Below are 23,925 nucleotides of genomic sequence, written 5' to 3'. Positions count from 1 at the left end.
CATACGGCTAGAAGCAATAAGAACCTAATGGGTCACACATAAGACTTGGAACCTAAAAGAGAGATAGATGTTAATTAATTGATGGAAGCCCAATTGAGCCCAATAAGGCCCATGGACCAAGGGGGGTCAAAATTCATGTGATTAAATATATGAATGATTAATTTGATTTTGTTATTCCTAATTAGATTAGGATTATGAATTAAATTAATTAAGAGATAAATAAGTTAGGAGTTTTAATTAGATTAAAATATTCCTATTATTATCCAATAAGGTTATTATTATTATCCTTAATATATTAGATATATAATGAGATAATAATTAGGAATTATATTCCGAATTGAATTCCTATTCAATAACCTAATTCTATCTAACTAGGGATTAGATACAAGAGATTATAAATACCCCCCTAGTGATTTTCGAAATCTCGAAGTGCATTCCCTACTGAGATTTTCGAAATCCCTATAATGAGAGAGAGAGAAAATTCGACACCCCTAGTTCGAGGACGAGATTTCTCTATGGCTTCCTTCCGATCAATTGATTTCATCTATTTCTTTTATCCTTGATCTTGTGTTGATTAGTTAGAGGCAATCTACTTTGGTTGCTATTCAACGGTTGATTCTAAATTAATCATCCCGTGTTTTATTTCGTGTTTGGGAACTCGGAGAAGAGTTGTGGGCACTTCATTAACAACGGTAGATTGATCATCAAGAGGTAATTCTTCTTATCCCTCTTTATATGAAATAACGGTTAACGGATCTTGTGGTTTATGGAAATAGGTTAAAAAAATTTATATTTCCGCTGCTATACCTTAGCCTAATTTCCAACATATATGTATTTGAGTATGGGTTGGGTGGTTGTCTTGCAATAAAATCACGTTGTTCCTTCATTGATGCTCCCAGTTTGATTCATGAGCAGTCAATATGCATGTGTGGTCCACTACAAAAATCACATCCTTCAGGTGTCGGCTGTTCGTGCTGGCCCGGTAGTTGAGGTTGTGCTTGAATAGCTGAAACATTCATTTTTCCTACTATCTTAACCAACTGCTCCATTTGCACTGACAATCTAGTGATGGCTTCATTGTTTGAATCATTAGAAAATCTCTTGCCATCACTTCTCATAGAATGCCAATTGTAACTCGTGTTAACCACTTTCTCTATCAACTCGTATAAGGCTTGAGGTTCAAGCTCCTCCGAATTCCCATTTGCCACTGATTCGATTTGAATCTTGTATGCATTGGTTACTCAGTTATAGAAGTTATGCACTTGCATCCACATAGGTATGCCATGATTTGGAACTCTTCTAAGCAGCTCTTTGTACCTCTCCCAAGCTTCGGATAGAGATTCATCTTCTTCTTGAAAGAAATGGGATACCTTATTTCTAAGCTTGATGGCCTGTCGTGGGGGAAAGTACTTCATCAGGAACAAGGTAGCCATTTCTTCCCAAGTGGTGATTGAACCTGGATGAAGATTTTTCAGTCAGTTCTTGGCTTCGTCCTTCAATGAGAACGAGAACAGTTTGAGTCTGATCACGTCATCGCTGTCATTCTTATTCGTCCGAAATGTATTGCACATCGTGATGAAATCTTGAATGTGAGCGTTTGGATCTTCATTTGGATACCCACAGAACTGCATGGCTGTTTGCAGCATCTGAATCATTGAAGCTTTGATTTCAAACAGGTAGTTCCCCTCATCGGGTAGTACAATGCACGACGAGTGGCCTTCAGTAGATGGTCTGGAATAATCCTTCATCCGCAGTCTCTGATATAGACAATTCCTCAGGTATCTTTTCTTTTGTATATAAAATAAATTATGAAATCTTACTGTAAATTATAATTTTTTTTTTGCTTTTCTTATCACTATTGGCTGTAGAAAGATAAGATATTCGTTGAATAAATAGAAACAAGATTTAGTTTGTGCTAAAATTTGTTATATGAATTAAAATATAAGTTTAATATCCAATATTGTTTTGATAAATAAAAATAAATACTTTTCATTTATACAATCCATCCATGGATTATTTTTTCATTTATTTATTTTGAATCTTATTATTTTTACTTAGTTCATTGTTTCCAGTCGTCCCCTTCTTCATCTCCTTTCACTCTCCAATCCATAGTCCACATAGACACAATGCACACACATCTTAATCTCTGCAACTCGTGATTGTCTTAGACCTTGTAATTATTGTGTTTGAGTCGTATTTGTGTCGTGTCATTTTCAGATTTGTGTTAAAAAGAGTAAACCAAAATTCAACCAAATTTTTTTTATGTCACAATCATGTTTATTTATTCGGGTTAGTGTTGATTTTGTGTCGTGTTTAACCGAAGTTAGTGGACTAATGTGTAGTTAGTGTTTTTAAAAATTCGATCAAATGGTTAATCGATCAAATTAACCTTAATAAACTGGTTAAACGACTACGTGCATCCCTACTTGGAAATGTTAAATTCGGTATTATGATTCACAACATTGTAAGTAGTAGGCAAAATTATTTTGGAAAAGATGGATGAAAGCATAAGAGTTATTTATTTTAAGTAGGATGTGTAATTTTGTTTTAATTTAAAAATACATTGGAATTTGATATTAGTATGGATTGGAATCCTGTCAAGTTAAAATTGAACATACATGAAAGGCAAATTGCAATTTGAATTATTTAATAAAAAAATATATAGAAAATGTGAATTAACATGATTGAAGAGAAGCTTAACTTAGAAAGGATTCCAATCTATAGAAAGGAAAAGAAAATAAGTATTAGGTGTGATTTAAATAAATGAAGAAGTCAAATAAAGGAGTCGAAAGAAAAGGGAATTTGTAACAAAAAAAAATGGAAAGGCTTGGACAAGATTTGTGGAGTGAATGGGTATATATATTAGTATATGTGAAAGTAAAAGGAGAAATAAATAAAAAATGGAGAAGCAAAACGAGGAGAGAGAGAAGAAGCAGCAGCAGGAGGAGAATGAGGAAAAGAATAAAGATTTGGAAGGATTGCCGTTAGAAAGCAGTCCATATGTTAAATATACAGATTTGGAAGACTACAAAAGCCAAGCATATGGTACACAAGGTCATCAAACTGTTAAGCCTAATCAAGGTGCTGGTGGAACTGATGCTCCTACTCTTTCCGGCACTAACCTTCCTCAACCTCAATGATTCTTTTTTCTATTTATGCTTCTGTACCAATAACATCCTATAATCACCATTTCTGAATTACTATTTGCTTTCATTATTTTCTCTCTTTCTATTTCTACTCTTATTACCACTATTTATCTTTCATTTTTTAATCTCAATAATCAAATTACTTTTAATTATAAAACTCATTTTACTCCCAACACATGCACTGTTTTTTTTGGTGAACAAAGAAGGCTCAAGGGCCATAAAAAAGTTCTTATCAATTATATAAAATATATAAAAAAAAAAACTAAGAGATATCAAATTGAAACAGGGTTGCAAGCAGGGGCGGATCTAGGGGGTTAAGGGAGGGTCTCCCGACCCTCCGGAACACCCTTGACGAATAGTGGTTCAGTCTCGAGAAGCCTCCCAAAATAGTTAAAATTAATACTTATAATGTAGAATGTAATTATATAACATGAAATTAAGTTTGCATAGTTGGTTGTAGTGATAATCAAAGGCATCTCTACATCCAAGTGGTTTGTGTTCAAATCTCCCTCTCTTCACTTTTTATCTCATTTTAATTTTTTCCCTTAAACCTCATTCTCCTTTAAAAATATCAATATTAAATATCATTTTTAATCATTATTAACCTCATTCTCTTTTATTATTTTTAATTATATTTTTTAGTTACAAAATTCATGACCGAGAAAACAATTTGATGAATAATTTCTCCAATTGACCAAACTTGTCAACGTTAGGGATAAAATTGCTCTTGGCTGCCAATATTAAGGGTAAAATTGCACCATTTTATACGTTAGAGGTAAAATTATTCTTAGGTGTAAACATTAGAGTATTTTTGCACCTTATACTTACTTCATATTGAATCCAAGTTGTTTTGTACCTTAATTTTTCCAATTATGATCAAATTTACCCTTATATTATAAAAAATTTGAAAATTTCGATTTGACTAATATGAATCAAAGCCTTAAGTCGTTATTAAAAAAAAATCTTCATGCAATTGAGCCCCTCCGGACCTTGAGCTCTGGCTCCGCCACTGGTTGCAAGGAGTGAGGATGGATACTATTCCACTCATTTCCGTCCTTATTGATGAAATGGAGAAAAAATTATCCATATCTCTGTGGAGATCCTCCTTCTTCGTTACTTAAATTTTAAATAACATTTTCTTTATATATATAATATATTTTTAAAAGTTTATAGGGTGAAAAGGATGTTTATATTTCCACCTCATCTTTTTCTTCTAGATTTTTCCCTCAATCACCATCTAATAAAAAAATAAATGAAATTTTATTGGTTCCGTTGAGGTGAATCCTTTCCGACCCCAATTGTAACTATGGTTGTAATCGAGCCGAGTCGAGCCGAGCTTCGAGCCCAAAATCCTCTTTTGGACTTGGTTCATTAAGAAAATTATCTAACCATAAATTGTTTGTGAGTAAATTTTTAATTATATTTGTAAAGTTTGCTCGCAAATAACTCTTTAATTGTGTACATAAACAATCTCACAAGCAAAGTTCGTGAATAAATAAACAAGATGCTTACAAATAGTTCGTATATTACTCATTTATTATGTTTATGAACGAACTCATCTAATAGCAAATGAAATAATATTAAGTTTAGATATTTGTGAACTAACACAAAACTATATAGTTTTCTACAAAACTAAAATTTGTTCATAAATGTTTTAATCGAGCTTGCTCCCGAGCTTTGGCCTGCTCAAGCTTGGCTCGTTTACAAACCGAGCCAGTAAATCGTGTTCACGAGCGGCTCGTTTATAAATCGACCTGAGTCGAGCCGAGCTTTTATCGAACCGATTGTCGAGCCGCTTATGAGCGGCTCGGCTCATTTACAGCCCTAATTGTAACCCTAAACCAAAACAACTAATCAACATGGATTTTGATTTGAAATTTTAGGTAATAGGTCAATGAAATCTTTTAATATATATAATGTGACATATATGAACATATATAAGGATAAAATGTAATAAAAGAATGTGGTTGAATATGATTTAGTAGTTGTAAAGGGAAGGAAGTTTCCATGAAATAATTCAAAGTCCATATATATAAATCAGGAATTTAGTGATAGAAACTGTTGGTTATAATAAATTGCAAACACGTGAATGATCATAATATCCCCCATATTTATCCGTAATTCTCGCTCCAATTATATTAATATTTGTCATGATGACATCCATAACCAAACTATATTCATCATCATAAATGATTACCTTTGTCCCCATTAACAGTCTTCATTTGTTTAATCATCAACCTAACGTCCAGGATGGCTTAAAATTAACAAATGATATTTAAATATAATATTTTATTTTCTAACTCATCAGTATTAATTTTTGACAATTTTTATTAAAAAATCCACAATGATCCGCAAACCATTACTTATATATAATTTATTGTAATAATAAATATTATAAAAAAAATAGATGAATAATAAAGGCGTAATGTTCCTCCAGCTTCCTTAACTTGTTTAAATTGGTCATTTTACCCCTTCAACTCATCGAATGTCCTATTTATCCCCTTAATTCTATATAAATGGTATTTTCCACCCCTTTAACTTGTCCAAATTAGTCATTTTACCCCTCCTCAACTCATTGAATGTTCTATTTACCACCTTAACTTCATAAAAGTTGTATTTTTCACCCCTTATGGTCATATTTACCCCATTAACTCCATAAAAGTGGTATTTCTTACCCCTTTATAGTGCAAAATTAATAGTACTTATTCAAATGAGTTTGAAAATATATATTTTTAATATCAATTTTTTATTTTGTTTTAATTTGATAATTATATCGTACCTTCATGTGTTTATTATAATAGTATTGTATTACAATAATTAGATAATCAAAATTTAACTAGCAAAAAAAAGTTGAAAAGAGAAAGAATGAATAAAAGATACAAATAATAAGAACTTTTTTTTATAAAAAAACAAGAACATTAATATAAACAAGTTAAAGACATTATATGTAGGAAAAATGTACCAAAATAGACCTATGATTTTAGGGAAGTATCAATTTAGGTTCCACCTATAAAATAGCACCAATATAGGTTTAACGTTTAAAAAATGTATCAATTTAGGCATCGATGACGGATTGTAAGGAGTGAAAAATACCACTTTTATGGAGTTAAAGGGGATAAATAGGACATTCTATGAGTTGGAGGGTAAATTGACAAGTTTAGGGGGTGGAAAATACCACTTTTATGAAGTTAAGGGGGTAAATAGGATATTCTATGAGTTGAGGGGATAAATGGACAAGTTGAGGGGGTGAGAAATTCCACTTTTATGGAGTTAAGAGGGTAAATAGGACATTCGATAAATTGAGGGGATAAAATGACCAATTTGGACAAGTTAAGGGCTGGAGGAGTATTAGGCCAATGATAAATAACTAAATCATTTTTTATATTAAAATAAAGTTAAGCACTTAAAAGATTATCAAAAGGTGACAACTTGCTTAAAAAATTTAAACACTCACCATTACTCCAAGAAGAGCATCTTCAATGATTTATACTCACAACCACTCAATGTACATGCCACATCATCCATTTAATAAACTTCATTTTATTAAACTATGTAACTCCAATGGTTAAACTCTATAACCACTCAATCATAATGGACCCACCAATCACAAAAGATCCACCAATTAATTAAACCAATCATAATTGATCCACCAATTAATTAAACCAATCATATTATTTTAAAAATAAAAATATTTATATATAAAAATAAGTAAAAGCTTAATAAACATTGAGTGATTGATAATTATTACTTTTTAGGGTTAATTTCATATAAGTGCCTTGTGGTTTCACTTTTTTTGCAGATAAGTTCTCGTGCTTTGTTTTTGAGCAAATAAAGGATTGTATTTTTCTCTGTTTGCGGAATTGAGGAAGAGACACAAACGGAGTCAGAATCGATGATGTGTCCAAGGGCAGTTTTGCTATTTTTAAAAATTGGTATATATTAACCTTTCAAATTCATATACCGATTTTTTAAAATAGCAAAATTGCCTTTGGACACGTCATCGATTCTGACTCCGTTTGTGTCTCTTCTTTAATTCCGCAAACGGAGAAAAGTACAATCCTTTATTTGCTCAAAAACAAAGCACAAGAACCTATCTGCAAAAAAGTGAAACCACATGGCACTTATATGAAATTAACCCTACTTTTTATCATACTCTCTCCAATGGGAGAATATGATACAATGGGGTATATTGAGTGGTTTATTATACCCAATTGAAGATGCTCTAAATAACAATCTTTAAAAGTTGTTAAAGTCATTGTTACATCACCAAACCAAACACTCTTCCAAACATCCTCTATTAGAGATACTCTAATCGTTATATTTTGTGATACCGAGCTCTAATATTTTTTATTTGTAATGTGTTTCAAAAAAAACTATTTTTTTTATCAAATTTTCATCAGAATTTGAGTATCTAATTAAGTTTAAAAAAAGTTGTTCATTTAATCTATATTTGAAATTGTATTTGTTAAAGTTACAATTTTATTTTTTACTTTTTCTTTATAAAGTTTGTTTTTTACTGTTACAAATAAAATTTTAAAAAGAAATTAAATGGATAACATTTTACTAATTAAGTTTTATCTTAAAGTTAGATCTTTTTTAATTATCATAAGTTTATTATGACCAAATATATATAAAAAAGTTTAATACATTAAAAGCTCATTGAACTTGTTACAAAAATTAAATCGACTCTCTAAATTTATAAAGTATTTCGTTACCTTTTTAAAATAATTTGTTGATCATCTCGCTTTTGTCGAGCCAGTTCCGCCGCCCTCGTCGTCTACGTTTTCTGGATCTGCAGCTTTGCCGGATTCTTCACTGCCGCTCCGCCTCGTCTCTGCTCTACCTCTCTCCCGCCGTCGCTGTCGTTGATCCTATGGTTTCCACTGTCGTCGGCTTCCGATAGTTGTGACCTAAAACTTCCCTGCCGCTCAGTTTCGTCTCCGTTCTGCCTCCCTCCGTTCCGCCTGACTCTGATTCGACTGGTTTTGCCATCGTCGTCCGCCTCCGACTCCGATCCGCCTGGTTCTTCCGTCGTCGTCCGCCTCCCTTAGTCTTTGGTTCAGTTAACCTCCCTGTACTGAATTTCAAAAAGATAAAATTGGCCATAACTTGGAACCTGAACTTGGAGGTTTATTAATTTCCAAAAAAGAACCTAGCAGATTTTAATCCCTAAACAAATTCTATTCTACAGTTCTTTCAAAGGAAAAACCTAAAAAAAGAGGGAACTTGCGGTTGTAACCTAAAAATTACATTACAATCTTCATTTATTGATTGATGGAAGAGATTATTGACAGAAGTGCTCTAATCACCTTAGACGAGGAAATTCAATCAGGACTAGTTCCCAATTTGTTCCGTTTTGAGTTCTACCATCCATGGGAACGGGATAGGGTAATCAGGTGGACCTTGGGCTTTTGAACAATAATTGTTGATGCTAAAAAGGCTAGAGGATGATCAAAATCCTTTGGATATTCACTTGTCTCACACTGATTTTTGGATGCAGGTTTATGATCTCCCTGCCCGTTTTATGTCTGAAAAGGTGGCTGTCAGCATAGGTAACTATATGGGTGTTTTTGTGGAAGCTGACCCGAATAACTTCACTGGGGCCTCTCGTACCTACCTACGAATTCGTGTTTCAATTAATGTACTTGCTCCACTTAAGAGGAAAATGCAAATAAGTGTTCAGGGAGGAAATATTTTTTGGGTAAACTTTAAATATGAACGACTTCCAACCTTTTGCTTTGTCTGTGGACATATAGGGCACGCAGATAAATTCTGTCACGCTCTATTACAAGTGGCTGATCCGATGAAAGTAGAGAGAGTATATGGGCGCTGGCTTAGAACCCCTACCCGTCGTTCCTAAGTCCCTAAGCAATCAAGGTTTCTGTTTGGCCGACCTTTCCAGAACCTCACTCAGACAAACAGTGTCACTTCAGGGTTTGCCCCAGGGGCCGATCCAGGTGAATGGGAGGTTAGTATTCCGAAAATTGCTAGTCATTCTTCCGGGTTTTAAGACACTATATAAGGGTAAGGCAACTTCTGAAGACAAAGAGTATATCAATCAGACGCTAGAAGATATTGGTGTTGAAATTTCTGACCCGAAATGCAAGCGCTCAGGATCATTAGCTGAAGATACACAAGGAAGCTCAAAAAATCTTATGGACTGTGAGGAAAACAATATAGAGAGATTGGAGGCAGGTTTTGAAAATATCCCAGAAGCGAGTAGTGGTAGCCCGACTCGCAAGATAGCATGAGTATATTGTCCTGGAACTGCCGGGGGATTGGGAACGCCCGGACAGTTCGTCAACTGGTGGATTTCTCTGCCAATTTACATCCCGAGTTCATCTTTCTAATGGAGGTTAAATGCAGTTGACTTAAGGTGGAAGCTTTGAAACGAAAGCTTTCTTTTGAAGGTCTGTTTTTTGTTGATCCAATTAATAATGGAGGGGGCGTAGCACTCTTATGGAGAATTGTTAATTCGGTTCAGTTGCTTGGTTATTCTTCTAATTTCATTGACTTCAGGGTCACTTTATTAGGTTTATCGGAGTATCGATTAACCGGTTTTTATGGCTTCCCCGAACGGTCGCGTCGGGCTGATTCTTGGCAGTTATTGAGGAGTCTTAGCTTGAATAATTCTGATCCCTGGGTTATTATTGGGGACTTTAGTGATATGCTCTCTCAATTTGAGAAGAGAGGAGGTAACAGACACCCCCCTTCCTTGCTAAGGGGCTTTAGTGATGCTGTTACAGATTGTGGATTGTCAGAAGTTAGTATGAAGGGTTATCCATTCACGTGGGAAAGAGCCGTGGTTCAATAAATGCTATAGAAGAGAAACTTGATCGGGCCCTTGCTAATAACAGTTGGTTTTCGCAGTTTAGTTCGGCATCGGTCTTAAATGAAGATGCTCAATGCAGTGATCATAATGTACTCTTCTTGTCTCTAATTAACACTACAGATATTGTGATCATAATGCGTGGATAAAAGAAACTGATTGCAAAGACCAGATAACTTTGGCCTGGCAACATTCAAATGCTAGAGGACTTCTAGTTAAACAGAAAAAATGTGGCAAAATACTTGCAGCTTGGGGAAACAACATTCGCAGTCGGTTTAAGAAAGAAATTCATTACTGCAGATCAGAAATTAGAAGACTGAAATCTTGTACTGATAGGCTGGCGGTCGAAGCACTATTGGCTGCTAGGAATCGCCTAGATGAGCTTCTCCTCCAACAAGAAGCCTATTGGAAGCAGAGAAGCAAGACCCTTTGGCTCAAAGCTGGTGATCAGAACTCAAATTTTTTTCACTCTACTGCTAACAGTAGGCGCAAAAGGAATGAAATTCGACGGCTGAAAGATGAGGATGGGAACTGGGTCGACTGGGAGACAGGGTTACCTTCTCTAATTTTAGACTATTTTACAGAAATCTTCACTTCTTCAGGGTGTCGCTCTGAATCTATTTTGAACAATATTCAGCCAAAAAACTCAATGGAACTAAATGCTAAACTTCTCCAACCGTATACTGCGGATGAGATAAAGAGGGCGGTTTTCTCAGGCCTATAACTTTATGCAATGTTATCTATAAGATTCTGGCAAAAACAGTTGCTAATAGGTTGAAGAAGGTTCTGGATATTATTATCTCGCCTACACAGAGCGCTTTCATTCCCGAATGGCTTATTACGGACAATATTATGCTTGCATTTGAAGTAAACCATTTCTTGGAGCATAGAACTCGAGGTAAACAAGGGTATGTTTCTCTTAAGCTTGATATGGCTAAGGCTTATGATCGGGTTGAGTGAGCGTTTTTGGCACAAATGATGCAGAGGTTAGGCGTTGCTGACAGGTGGATATCTCTGGTAATGCAGTGTGTTACAAAGGTCAAATACAATGTTACTCACAATAATCATGTGATTGGACCAATTCTGCCACAACGTGGTCTACGTCAGGGTGATCCTATCTCTCCCTATCTTTTTTTAATTTCTGCAGAAGTCTTATCAGCATCTTTGCAAAGTTTAGAAGCTTAGGGTCAGATCCATGGTTGCCGGATAGTTCAATCAGCCCCGTCAATCTCTCATCTCTTCTTTGCAGATGACAGTTACTTGTTCTTCAAAGCGATAAAGGAAGAGTGCTTAGCGGTTCAGGAGTGTTTGCACGAATATGAAGCAGCTTCTGGGCAGAAGGTAAACTTCTCCAAATCCTCAATCTCGTTCAGCAAAAATTGTAGCGCGAGTCTCCGTTTGACCTTGAGTTCAGTTTTTGGAGTACCAATAGGGCTGGGCACTGCAACATATCTTGGTCTCCCAGCTTTAGTTGGAAGAAGTAAAACACAAGTGTTCCAATACATTGTAGACAGAGTCAGAGCAAGGGTCACATCATGGAAGGCAAAAATGTTACCTCGAGCCGGTAAGGAGATTCTGTTAAAATCTATTATCCAAGCCCTCCCCTACTATGCTATGAGTCTATTCCTCTTACCTCAACTTCTGTGTGATGATCTGGAAAGAATGATGAACTCATTTTGGTGGGGAACTGGTTCTGAGGAGAGAGGCCTGCATTGGAAGTCATGGGAGAAACTGTGTGCCCCAAAGAGCTTAGGAGGATTGGGTTTTCGAAAGTTACACCTATTTAATCTTGCTCTCCTAGCTAAACAAGGCTGGAGGATTCTAACTAACCCAGATTCATTACTTGCACGAGTATATAAGGCTAAGTACTTTCCCTCTTCTTTCTTCCTTGAGGCTGATTTTGGCAATCAGCCCAGCTTTATATGGAGAAGTATACATGCTGCACAGTCACTTGTTATTTCTGGTGCTAGACGCGTTGTTGGGACAAGGGAGTCTATTAACACTTGGGAAGACCCTTGGCTACCTGAACATGACCATCCTTTTATCGAAAGTGAGCGCCTACCGGGCCTAGAAGTGGAAACTGTGAATAACATCCGACAGCCTTCGGGGGAGTGGAACTTGGAATTAATCAATGGGATCTTTGTGGATCGGGATATAGAACTTATACGAAGGATTCCTCTAAGTCTTCGTCTGGTGTTTGATGCGTGGGAATGGTACTGGGGAAAAAGAGGCAAGTTTTGCGTGAAAAGTGCGTATAAACACCTGTGGGCTGCAAAATATGGTAATAATTCTTCATCGACAATTGCCGGTGTAAACTGGGATTCGGTGTGGGCACTTCAGGTTCTGCCCAAGATAAAAAATCTAATTTGGAGAACTTTGGCTGGCTGTTTATGATAGGGGTGTTTCGTCCCTATCTTTTAGCGTGATTTACAGTTTAATTTGGGACTAAATAAATAAGTTTAATTACAAAAATAAGTAGATTTTAATAAAATAACAAAATAAAAATAAATTCCGCACTTTCGGTTAATTGTCTTTATTTTGAGTAAATTTAGAAAATAAAACGTCAAGCTAACTCGGCTCTCGAGAATTGTATTTCAGGTACGAGTAAGGAGCAAAAATCCACCGACATACGCGGGGCGTATCACCCTCCACGTGGGGCGTGGAACACACTGTCAGAAATAATTGCTCAATCTGCAGACACCACGTGGAACTCACCCACTGCCACGTGGGGCGTCCCACCTTCCACGCGGGGCGTATGAGCAATGATCAGCAATAATGTCTCAATCATGAATGTCAGACTGCAGGATCTTCTAAGTCAACTAACAATATGCGGGGTGTACACCCATATACGCGGGGCGTGTATGGGAAGTTCTTCAAGATAAAATTCCAGGAACTCATATATGCGAGGCGTCCCCCAGGCCACGCGAGACGTAAAAGACCTAATTCAAGCAATAAAATCTTAGAAGATCAACCACGCGAGGCGTACCCCAGTCTACGCGGGGCGTGGTTGAGACAACAAGATCTGGATTTGGTCCACATGCAGGAGATTTCTGACGGAATGAGCAAAAACACGGGGCGTCCACCACCATACGCGGGACGTGTCATGGGAAAACTGCAGAAATAATGTAGCTCCATACTTGTATCTTGTGAAATTACAATTCTACCCCTAGCTTGATGTGTATAAATAGGAGTGACTAGCACTCATTTAGTACACAACTCTTGATATACACTTCTTGCTATAGATTAAGTTCTTATTTCTTAGTTTTAGATTTTATTTTACATAGCAAAACTCTATTACCTTGAGAGCTTGTTCGTTGATTCCGGCATTCCGTCAAAGTTCCGTTCCATCTCCGTTCACCAAGCTCGAAAGCTCCACCTCCAAGTCCTAAGAGACGGCCTTGAGTCCGGTTAGCTAGTTCCGAGGGTGGATTCTTCCCTTTTCACTTGCTAATTAGCTTGTACTCTTCCTATGTACTAGGCTTGGTTGTATTCCATATTTATAATTTATGATTCATAATCTCTTTTTCTATATATGTGTTGATGTTTGCTACTTGTTTTGATACTCGTAATTGATTATTGTGTAGGGAAACGCGATTTCCGACGCCATTCGGGCTATCTTTAGGGATTCATATAGGTGTTGCCTTACCGGAAGTGACGCTCTGGAAACCGTAGGAATTGACAAACCACGAAACTTACGGGCCCTAATTTCTGATCCCGGGCATTAGACACGCCTTGACTAGGAACCACGTAGTCTAAGTACTTCACGAGTCGGTCACACTACACGTAGTCGTCATTGCAAGAGTAAATCATTAACCGTATATATATTGGGAGTCTTTGTTTGTCATATTTATAACTTATCGCCATCCATATCATTCCGTAGAGTTTTTGTTATATAAATTTATCTCACCCGTAGTTAGGAGTAGTTTGTAGTTGTTCCCCGAATCAACTCAAAGTATTCACCGCTTAGATAACGTATAAAACCGAGTCGTTTAATACTTGTAGTTATAAATCTCATCGGATTATTACTTGATACGACGGGGTACACTTGCCCCTAAGTAGTAGCGTCTAGTAGAGATAGAGCATTTAAGAAGATCACATCCATAGTCGTAACGCACTTATCATAATATATATATCGTAGAGCTCTACCCGTACGCACGCCCCATCAATTTACCATCACTGTGCGCTTTATCTGCTCGAAGGGTTCCCTTCAATAACATGTGTCCGACATGCCTACAATCGGAAGAGGACGACTTCCATGCTTTAGTTGGCTGTCGTCAGGCTCGGCTTTTCTGGGGTCTGACTAGCATTGCAGGGCTGGGAGATTCTTGCTCTTTATTTAGGGAGTTCTGGGAGAAGCTGGGATTATTGTTCCCGTCGGAAACTGGTACGGTGGCGGTCTGCTACTGGTTCTTATGGCTCAATCGGAACAATAAAGTATGGTCAAAACAAGTCATACCGCCTACCATACTCTTCTCCGCTGCCATGCAGTTCATTTCAAGCTGGAAAGCTGCTCAGAGTCAGGGACGTGATGCGGTTGTGACAACTGCTGATGTAACTCAGAAATGGTGCAAACCCCCGCCAGGTATGATTAAACTCAATATTGACGGGGCTATATTTTCTGCCTTGGGTACTGCCGGTTACAGATTCATCTTGCGGGACAGCAGTGGTGGGTTCCAGACTGCAGGTAACGGTACTATTTACTGCTCTCTATACCCTTTTTTAATGGAGGCGATCTCATGTCGTGAAGCGTTGAGTTGGTTGAAAGAGTCTGGCAGGCAAAACGTGTTGGTGGAATCGGATTCACAATTGCTAGTGTATGCTATTCAGCGAGAAACTAGTGGCAATTCGGCTCTGGATCTAGTTATTGAAGACTGCAAAATCCTTATTAAGGATATAGTTAATGTGTCAATTTCATTTATTCGTAAGTCAGCGAATTCCGCTGCTCACTCTTTAGCCCGTCCAGCTACACCTGCTTTCGAGAGGATGGTCTGGATTTCAGAACCTCCTCATTGTGTATGTACTGCTCTTGTTACTGATATTTAATAAAGATGACTCTTCCTTGTCAAAAAAAAATATATATATTTTTTAATTCGTTTAAATTTTTAAAAATATTTAAAACTTAAAAAATAAAAATCCAATTCGTAATTCTAAATTTTTAAAATAAATTAATTTTATATCTTTGATATATTGATTATGTTTTAATAAATTTAGAGATTTAAATCATCACAATTACTAGGTAAGTTCAGTGAAACTTTTTGTAGAAGTTGTATTAAAACTAAAAAAATCAAACATCAATTTATTAAAATAAAGGCATAACACATCCCTGAGCCCCCTAAATTGTCCAATGTATAATGAAACAGAAATGGTACTTGCGTTGTTTAATTCCCATAAATTACGCACGCCAACTGTTTTGTGGTTGCCATATTGTCTACGTTATCCTCCATTATCATTTCTGCAAAATACATTTTTAATTGCATAACCCAATTGTACAAGTACATTCTTCACCCCCAATTATTAGTATTATATTAATTTCCCTCATATGAAAAATAGAGCTTTCTAATCACGGGGTAATATATAGTACATTAATTATATATTCAATGTATTTCTCTATAAAGTGAAGTACTATTTACCGCACCTTAATTACTCATCACAGTCCCCTTTAGATATTTATGTCATTTTCATAATTTCCATCCAAATTCACAAACCCCTAAAATCCTATCAACTTTTTTTGGATTTTAAAAAACCCGACCTAAAACATCATGGCACCAAAACACGGGATGGGAAAAGGTTTCATGGGTATTCCGGTAAGTTTTTTTTTGAAAATTTGTTCGAAAACACGAGTTCCGTCTCCAAAATCGAAGAGAGAACTCGTTGATTTTTGCCTGAACGAGTTGTTGGAGTTTAGTGTCCTAAAGACAATTGTTTTAGGATATTAATATTAATGAATAAATTGTTTATTTGATCATTTGATTAATCAGATATATAGCATTAAAATGAAACTATATATAAAGGCAAGAATCTTTCATAAAGAAAGTAACCCTAAGTTTATTTAAGTAGTTATAAAGTGTTCATACAAGCATGAAGTGAGACTGTACTTTATAATAGACCAATAGACTTAAAGTAAACCCAAGTCAAGTGATATGTTATAGGGGTTGGCATATTACTGTTGAGACTTGCATGTAACAGTGTTTTCTGTCGAGACAGAAAGCTAATCTCACAAGCTTTAGATATTCGGATATCTAGACAGTTACATGGATCCGGTGAAGGAGTTCATTAGGATTGGGACCCGACTTGAGATAACAGAATGGATTGATTTATCTAATGTGTCAACTGTTCATCTCATTGGTATTAGTAGGTATAACTAATCCTCATACTCAAACATTTGTTAATTAGTGATTCTGGATTATGGAGTCTGATACTTTGATTCTGTGCGAGCACGATCCAATAGGTGAGAGCCTAGGGTGTGTGAGGGCAGGGTTGGGTATCACACAAAGTAATTGCAGAATAGTTAATGTCAGATTGAGCATTCGCCACTCCCGGTAAGTGGGAGATATATCCAAATGGCCGCTTGTGGTGAATTGACTGAAATCCTTGCAATGTGATACAGTTAAGAGTAGAAATGAACATTTCACTTAACTTATCTTTTCAGAGTGAATTCAACCTGTACAAGTAAAACCGGACTCTTCGTTATATGTAACCTTGACACATTCCATGGTTATAAGGAATTGACTGACATGATATAGTTGATGAAGGATCGTATTATACTGTACCTAATACAGAAAGGTTAACGTCAGTTATCAACCTGACTTCTTAATTGCTCTGGGGGAATATCATAGGTTCTGCTAGTAACAGCTCGCGACGGTATTCCGTTATATATATGTTGGAATTAATCGTGATGAATAATTTCAAAGGATATATACGACTAGTGGCAATAAAGAACCTAATGGGTCGCATATGGGACTTGGAATCGGAGGACAAAAACGTAATTAGCGGGACACAAACACATGGGCCGAAATTTACATATTAGTTAGGGATATTAATTTAGTTTAATAATTATAATTAGACTATGATTATGAATTAAACTAAAGAATTATCTGATAATATTAATTGGATGTTTTATGCAATTAAAACTCTAATTAATTATTCCTAACATTAATTAATTATTAATTTGATTAATAATAATTATCTAAATATAATTAGTTATTGTTTAGATAATATTAAAGTGTTTATTTAATTATCTAATTAGGAATCATATTCAGAATAAGATTCCAATTAATTAAATTCCTAACACAACTGGGATTAGGGTTTCGAAAGTCTATAAATAGACCCATAGCCTCAGTATTTCGGCCAACATAAGAAAAAGAGGAGAAGGAATTGTTCTGTCCTCGTCTCGGCTAATTTACTTTATTTCTTACTCCCTCTTTGATCTCGTATCGATTTCTGTTAGAGGCAATCATTACGATTGCTATTTATTAAAGGTTGATTACTGATTAGTTTTGTTTTTGTGTTGAATCAAACGTTCGTGGTTCACGAGTTGATAATAACAAGTTATGGATACTTCGTTTGCAACGGTAGATAGTTCTTCGATAAAGGTATTACTTTCTATCCCTGTTTATATGAAATAACAATTAACAGATCTTGGAAAAGGGAAATAGATAAAATAGATAAAATTTTATTATTCCGCTATGCCTAGGCTTGTCTATTTTCCTTCATTGGTATCAGAGCCTATGTTAATCTGTTATTTCATATATGTAAATAAAAGGGTTATTCAATCAGATTGAATAGATTTATTGTTAGGACAAATTAATTAATCGGTTAGTTCAATTAATCTAACGATAAATAAATTTTGATTACTTGTTAATTAAAACTGATTATGCATAGTTCCTGATTATTTCGGTTGATAATCGTTTAAACAAAACCTAAAGGTTTTATAGTTAGATAATTAAAACGTTTTGTTTTATTAAATCTAAAAGATAAAACTGTTTTAATATTCTGAAAATTGTTTTGAAACTGTTTTAGAACAATTATATATATATAATAAAAAAATAAATGTCAACAGTTGTTCGGGGTCGTTGCCGCGAGGTGGCAACCCCGACCGCTATTGCGACTGGTTGCTGCCTTGCGGCAGCAACCAGCGGCAGCAGCGCCTGGCCGCTAGCTGCTGCCCTACGACAGCAGTTATACCATAGGGTCGGGCCGATTAAATCGGCCCAGCCCAATCGATGATACCATTTTTTAAAAGGTGTTTTAAAAGACCGGTTTTAAATATATATATATATACATATGTTTCAGAATATAATAATTTGTTTTGATTATCAAAATCAATTTATTTAAAAGTTTGTTTTACCTAAATATTTGATATAAGTAATTCAAAGCATTAAATGAATTATACGAATTAATTAGGATATGCATAATTAAAATTGGATGAAAATTAATTTAAGTTGTTAATTTGATTAACTCAAATATTATATAAATAGTTTATGTAATCAACCAATTAAATTTAGTTTAATTGAGTCTATGCATGTTTGGCGTTATGGACATATTAGACCCTCTATAATCGTTATTTAGTCTTTTGGTATTTAAATAGGACCTGCGTGTCCTGCCTTCTCTTACTCTCTATTGTATTTCTCCTATCATCCAAATCCCTTCAACTAAATTGAAGTTTCTTAGAAATAGAATATTGTTGTAATTCAAGGCGCCAAGGAGAAGACGGAGGACCCAAAGAGAAATATGTAATAGTTAGTATTTCCCTAGGGTGACCCTTTATTCCGTTTCTGGCTCAACGGAATAAACTTAGAGAAATGTCCATAATTATCAATGTTGAATGTATGAATGTTTGATATGTGCTAAGGCAAATTAAGACTAGGTTAGATTATGTGACTTAAATAAAATCCATCACTAATCAAAAGTTAAGTAAATAAGCAAGTTATTAAAATCGATTACCCCTCCCTAATATTATAATTCAGCCGGCAGTACTGGGGGCCTTTGGGTTATTGAGTAAACTCAAGCTCGGGGTCTTATGCTAACACCTGAATTATTGAAAAAATTGTTTTTCACGAATATGGGGTAATGCTTAAATTAGGATAAAATAATTGGATGAGTAAACTCATGTTGTTCTAACCTAATGGGCAATATGGTTGGGATTGATAGACGACACATATCAGTTACTAATGTGGTTAGTAACCCAACAACCTAGAAATCACATGTTTTGATGTGATTGATTACATGAATCTACCTAATGAATGAAACTAGCTTGTTGAGTAAACTCAAGGTGAAATTTCAGGAGTTAGGATTCTAGCTCACTAAAGGAATTATGAATATCATTCGAATTAATGTAGAGGGTTATTAATTTGGTAAAATAGTGGGAGCAATTTAAAAACATAAAAGTCCAACGTATTTAAATTGTAAGTAAATTAAACAAATGAATAACATCCGTCACTTTTCTCACTCTCAGGTTAATTTTATCAAATCGTACTCTAAAAACAATCATGTCAAAAACCGATCTAAGAAATATCCTTACCGATAACAAGTTGAATGGTTCAAACTTCGCCGACTGGTTTCGTAACCTCAAAATTGTTTTGAAGTTCGAAAAGATAGGGTATGTACTGGATACATCGATACCCGTTCTTCCGGCTGATGATGCACCCATTGAAGAGATTGATGCCTATCAGAAGCATAAATCTGATGATGAACACGCCGGGTGCGTCATACTTGCATCGATGACACCAGATCTGCAAAGGCAACATGAGGAGATGGATGCATATTCTATTGTCATGCACTTAAAGGAGTTGTTTGGAAAACAGACTCGGTGCGAACATTTTGAGATATCAAAACTGTTGTTTCACTACAGGATGCAAGAAGGCACATCTGTTATGACACGTTGTGTCAAGATGATTGGCTATATCACTAAACTTTCAAGTATTTGCTTTGCGATGGATCATGAACTAAGTGTAGACTTGCTTCTTCAATCCCTCCCGGATAGTTATTCATAGTTCACCATGAACTACCAAATGAATGACTTACACACCTCTCTTGAAGAGCTTGCCAATATGCTCAAGGCTGTTGAGCCCAACCTGAAGAAAGATAAGGTGGTACCCGCTCTTGTGATTGAGGGATCAAATAAGAGGACAGGGAATTTTCCCAGTCCTAAATATCCCAAGAAGAACAAGGGAGGCAAGTTAGTCCAGGCCAAAGGAAAGCAAGTCAAGAAGCCCAAAGGGGAATGCCACTTCTGTGGTAAAGATGGGCATTGGAGGAGAAATTGCAAGGAGTACCTAGCTTCTCTTAAGAAGGGAAAGGACGGTGCTGTCAGTCCCATGTGATTAGTTCCAAGGGGGGGGGGGGGTTAGGAACTAATATAACTTTTTCGCTAATTTATCTTGCTGACTTAATTATTTTGATGAGTTGATTAACTCGGCTTTGGTCAGCTTGGCCGAACTTAGCGTAAGACAGCTTTAGTCAAATGCTGACTAAGACTGTTTTACTTGAGAATTGGGAATTGACACTAGTGTGGTCAGTTTCCAACTCAGCACTCCAATTTACTCAGTGTCAACTTCTTACAGTTTATATGCTGAGTAAATAAAACAATCAACACAAGCATATATATATATATATATATATATTTGAGAGAGCTAGAAATTACTCAGTATCACTTATCCTGGTTCGGCCTCTCTGCCTACGTCCAGTCCCTAGAGTCCTCCGGGCTTTTAGAATCCAATACCGAGCTCTTTAAGGGTAGAACACAAACCGATTACAGACAGTTGAATATGCAAAAGTACCTTCCTCTATTCATCTACTCAACTCCTACTAAGTGCTACAACCCAGCACCTAGATTTCTCTACTACTAAGTACTAAATGCCAAGTACTCAGCACACACGCTCTCAATATTACAATTGATCACCCACTTGTTCCTTTTAAAGCAAAGAACACTTTAGATGATTACAAATAATCAATCTAGCATTTACACAGAGAATGGAAGATTTGGTGTAAGCTTTCTCTTTTGTTTTGAGTGCTTTGAATTTGTATCTTTCTCACTTGTAATTTTCTGTAAATCGGCCAAGTTCCAAATGAAATCCCTGTCCCTTTTATAGTTGAAATGTGAGGGACAAATCATTTGAATTTGATTTGTCCGTTGAGTCCAAAACGGCTCTTTTGGGGAGACAAGCTTCTGGTCAGCTTCAGACGTGCAGGCCAATCCTATCTTCTAAATTCTTCAGACGTCAGATTTGTCTTTTTCCTGCAGACTTTGTTTTCTTGCGGCAGTTGTCTTTTAGCAACGAACAGTTGACCCATTCATCTTGGAATTTGGCTTTTGCGTAATTCAAAACCACTATTATTGGTCCAGACAGTTGTCGAATTTGTCTTTTAGCTAACGGATCATTCATGTTGTCTTTTTTATCACTCAGCTTTACTCTGATGGAAGCTGTCATTGTTTGCTTGCCAAAGTTCATGCTGAGTCTTCTTTCACTCAGCTTCCTAGGTCAGCTTCGTTCTACAAAACTTTATTCTGAAGCAGAGTTCTCTTCTTTGATGCTGAGTTCCAATCTTCACTCAGTTTTATCTTCGTATGTTTCTCTTGAAGATTATTTTCCTTTTGTGATGCTGAGTTGTGTTTTACTTCAGCTTGTGTAGTATCATGCTGTCTTTTATCCTGTCTTTCTTTTTGATATATATTTAAACTCAACTTTGAACAGACTGATTAGTACAATTAAATCAAAGCACTTAACTTTAATTGTCTCTTAATCATGGATTAAACTTAAATGATTTTGTCAAATCAAAATCTTGTGGAAAGGTGTTTCAACAAACTCCCCCATTTTGATGTTGGCAAAATATTTAATTTATGGAACTCAGTATTGGAATTCCCAATGATTGAATTACATTTTATTCTTCTGAAATTACTCCCCCATAAGGGTTGCATGTATTGACTTTAATCTTTTAGAGAAGACATGTTTATCTTTTTCAATTTTCAGAAGAGTTTTAAATGTTCACTCAGTTTGATACATGATTAGTTTTGGTATTAGAGTAAGTCAATTTGAAAGAGAAGATACTAAGCATGTATTCAAATCATCAAGCATACATACAGAAAAAAGCTAAGTCCTAAGTTGACTAAGCTATTGTTTTCTAGCAGCCTGATACAATTTTCCCTTGCCTTTGTCTTTCCACTGCTTACTTCCTGAAGCTTCCATTGGGTCTTGCTGAGTTCCAGCAGCTTGGCTTTTCTCCCCCGTTTTGCCACCATCAGGCGGAGGAGTAATGAAGGTGTCATTGAGAGAAGCATGAGCCAGTTTGACGGAGTATGCCTTGAGACGTTTTGTGCTTTCAAACAATCCATCAAGCACGGGAACGCCATCATCTAGAACTGAACCTGGGATGCGGATGGAGGAGCTGATCATGTTGAGCATGTATTCTTATGACTTAGCGAACCAGGACATTGCTTCCGCGAGTTGGGCATAGGATTGATGGTACATTATAAGGTTAGCCTTGTCATAGATGTCACGCTGAGCGTTTGTATGACGAACATGGCGAAATAGGCTTTGAGTGGTTTGGAGAATGGTATTGGTCTTGACCATGTCAGTTTCCATCTCCTCTTTGTTGAGATTCAGAAGACGGACAGCTTCACTTATTTCATCCATCGTGCATTAGGAAGATGAAGAAAGAAGATCACGAGCTCCATCAGCTCAGAAGTCAGTTTGGTGAAGCAATGATCTAACTCAGCAGAGGTAGCATAGCCTGTGTTGATTGTGGGGAGAGCATTGAGCTGACTCTGGAGAGCATGGATCTGACCTTGGAGAGAGTCAATGTGATTTACCATCAAAAGGTGCAGCTCGGCCAGCTTATCAATCGATTCTTGTTTGGACTGCTGGGCTTGCATGGTGGTCATGACGCTAACTAAGTCTTTGAGATTTTTTATCTCATTGAGAAGCTGAGTGACAGATGGGAGTTCTTGGGACTCAGCATTGGCCGTCCTAGCAGCATCAGTATTGGAATTGTTTAAGTCCTGAAGAAGATGTTGAGTGGAGTCTATAATGCGACGTCCAGACTCAGTGGCAGAAAGATAGGCATAATGTGTTTCAGAACTTGGCTTAACTGCCGGAGTTTTGGTACCACCTGATGGAGAGTTTTGGTGCTGGCCATGAGTTGAAGTTCCAGCTTAGTCAGCAACTGGACTTTGATGTGGATGAGCAGCAGGAGCTGACTGCTCAATGTTCTGCACACTATGATGGGAAGGAGGTGGATCGGCAGAGAGAATTACCTGCTCAACATGGTCTTGAGTTGGTGCAGGGAGAGGCACCTCAGGCGGAGTAGAGTTTTCCTTAGCTTGCTTTTCTCCCTGAGTAGCTAGGACTTTGAGTATTTGCTCGGTTTGGTTTGGATTTTCTGGAGTCTTGGCGTGTTGCTCGGTATGAGTAACATAGGCTTGGTTTTCCTGTATGGAAGGCTCAGGATGTGAGGAGAAGAACCGAAAATGAGTGGTTGTGAGATCCGTAATGTCATCCCTTGGAGGTGAGTCATCTAGGAGGTTTATAGTTGGAGATTTGCAGACCTTCTTCTTAAGCCTTCTTAACTTTCTTGCCTTTGGAGGAGGTGAGTCAGCAGGAATGGAATCGAGTGATGATTCAATTTCAGGATCAACATTGAGCCCTTCCCTGACTATTTCTTGCTCTGGGAGCTCAGCATCACTTGTCTCATTCTGTTCAGCTAGACTTTCAACTTCCTCAGCATGCTCTGTTTGTTCTTGCTCAGCATAAGTTTCTTGATGTTGCTCAACATCCTCATTATGATCATGTTGACCTTCATTGTCACTTTGTTCCTCTTCTTCTTCTTCTTGATCAGCTGGAGTTTGCTCAAGGTCTATCTCTTGACTTGTGATGAAGTGAGCATCATCAGGAACATCAAATCCAAGAGTAACAACTTCAACTGGACTCAGCTCAGCATTTTTCCTTTTCTTCT

The 23,925-nt window shown here is 36.5% G+C and overlaps 1 protein-coding gene, 1 long non-coding RNA gene and 1 other non-coding gene across 3 annotated transcripts; 2 read left to right on the top strand and 1 right to left on the bottom strand.

Moving 5' to 3' along the window:
- Positions 1-1,278: 1,278 nt before the first annotated feature.
- LOC136225163 (small nucleolar RNA R71) lies at positions 1,279-1,385 on the top strand. Its single transcript, XR_010686894.1, has one exon. It is a non-coding gene; the product is annotated as a small nucleolar RNA R71 (small nucleolar RNA).
- Positions 1,386-2,900: 1,515 nt separating this feature from the next.
- Positions 2,901-3,183, top strand: LOC136222671 (uncharacterized). The gene has a single exon (XM_066010401.1). It carries the CDS (start codon positions 2,901-2,903, stop codon positions 3,138-3,140), a length of 240 nt encoding a protein of 79 aa, XP_065866473.1. The 3' UTR covers positions 3,141-3,183.
- Positions 3,184-7,738: 4,555 nt separating this feature from the next.
- LOC136223670 (uncharacterized) lies at positions 7,739-8,656 on the bottom strand. The gene is made up of 2 exons (XR_010686071.1): positions 8,456-8,656; positions 7,739-8,223 (listed from the first exon to the last, which is right to left on the bottom strand). It is a non-coding gene; the product is annotated as an uncharacterized lncRNA (long non-coding RNA).
- Between the last annotated feature and the right edge of the window lie 15,269 nt (positions 8,657-23,925).

This window comes from Euphorbia lathyris, chromosome 3, assembly GCF_963576675.1.
Source record: "Euphorbia lathyris chromosome 3, ddEupLath1.1, whole genome shotgun sequence".
NCBI lineage: Eukaryota > Viridiplantae > Streptophyta > Magnoliopsida > Malpighiales > Euphorbiaceae > Euphorbia > Euphorbia lathyris.
The sequence above is the reverse complement of the archived record's forward strand: the minus strand, read 5'-3'. Positions and strand labels throughout refer to the sequence as shown.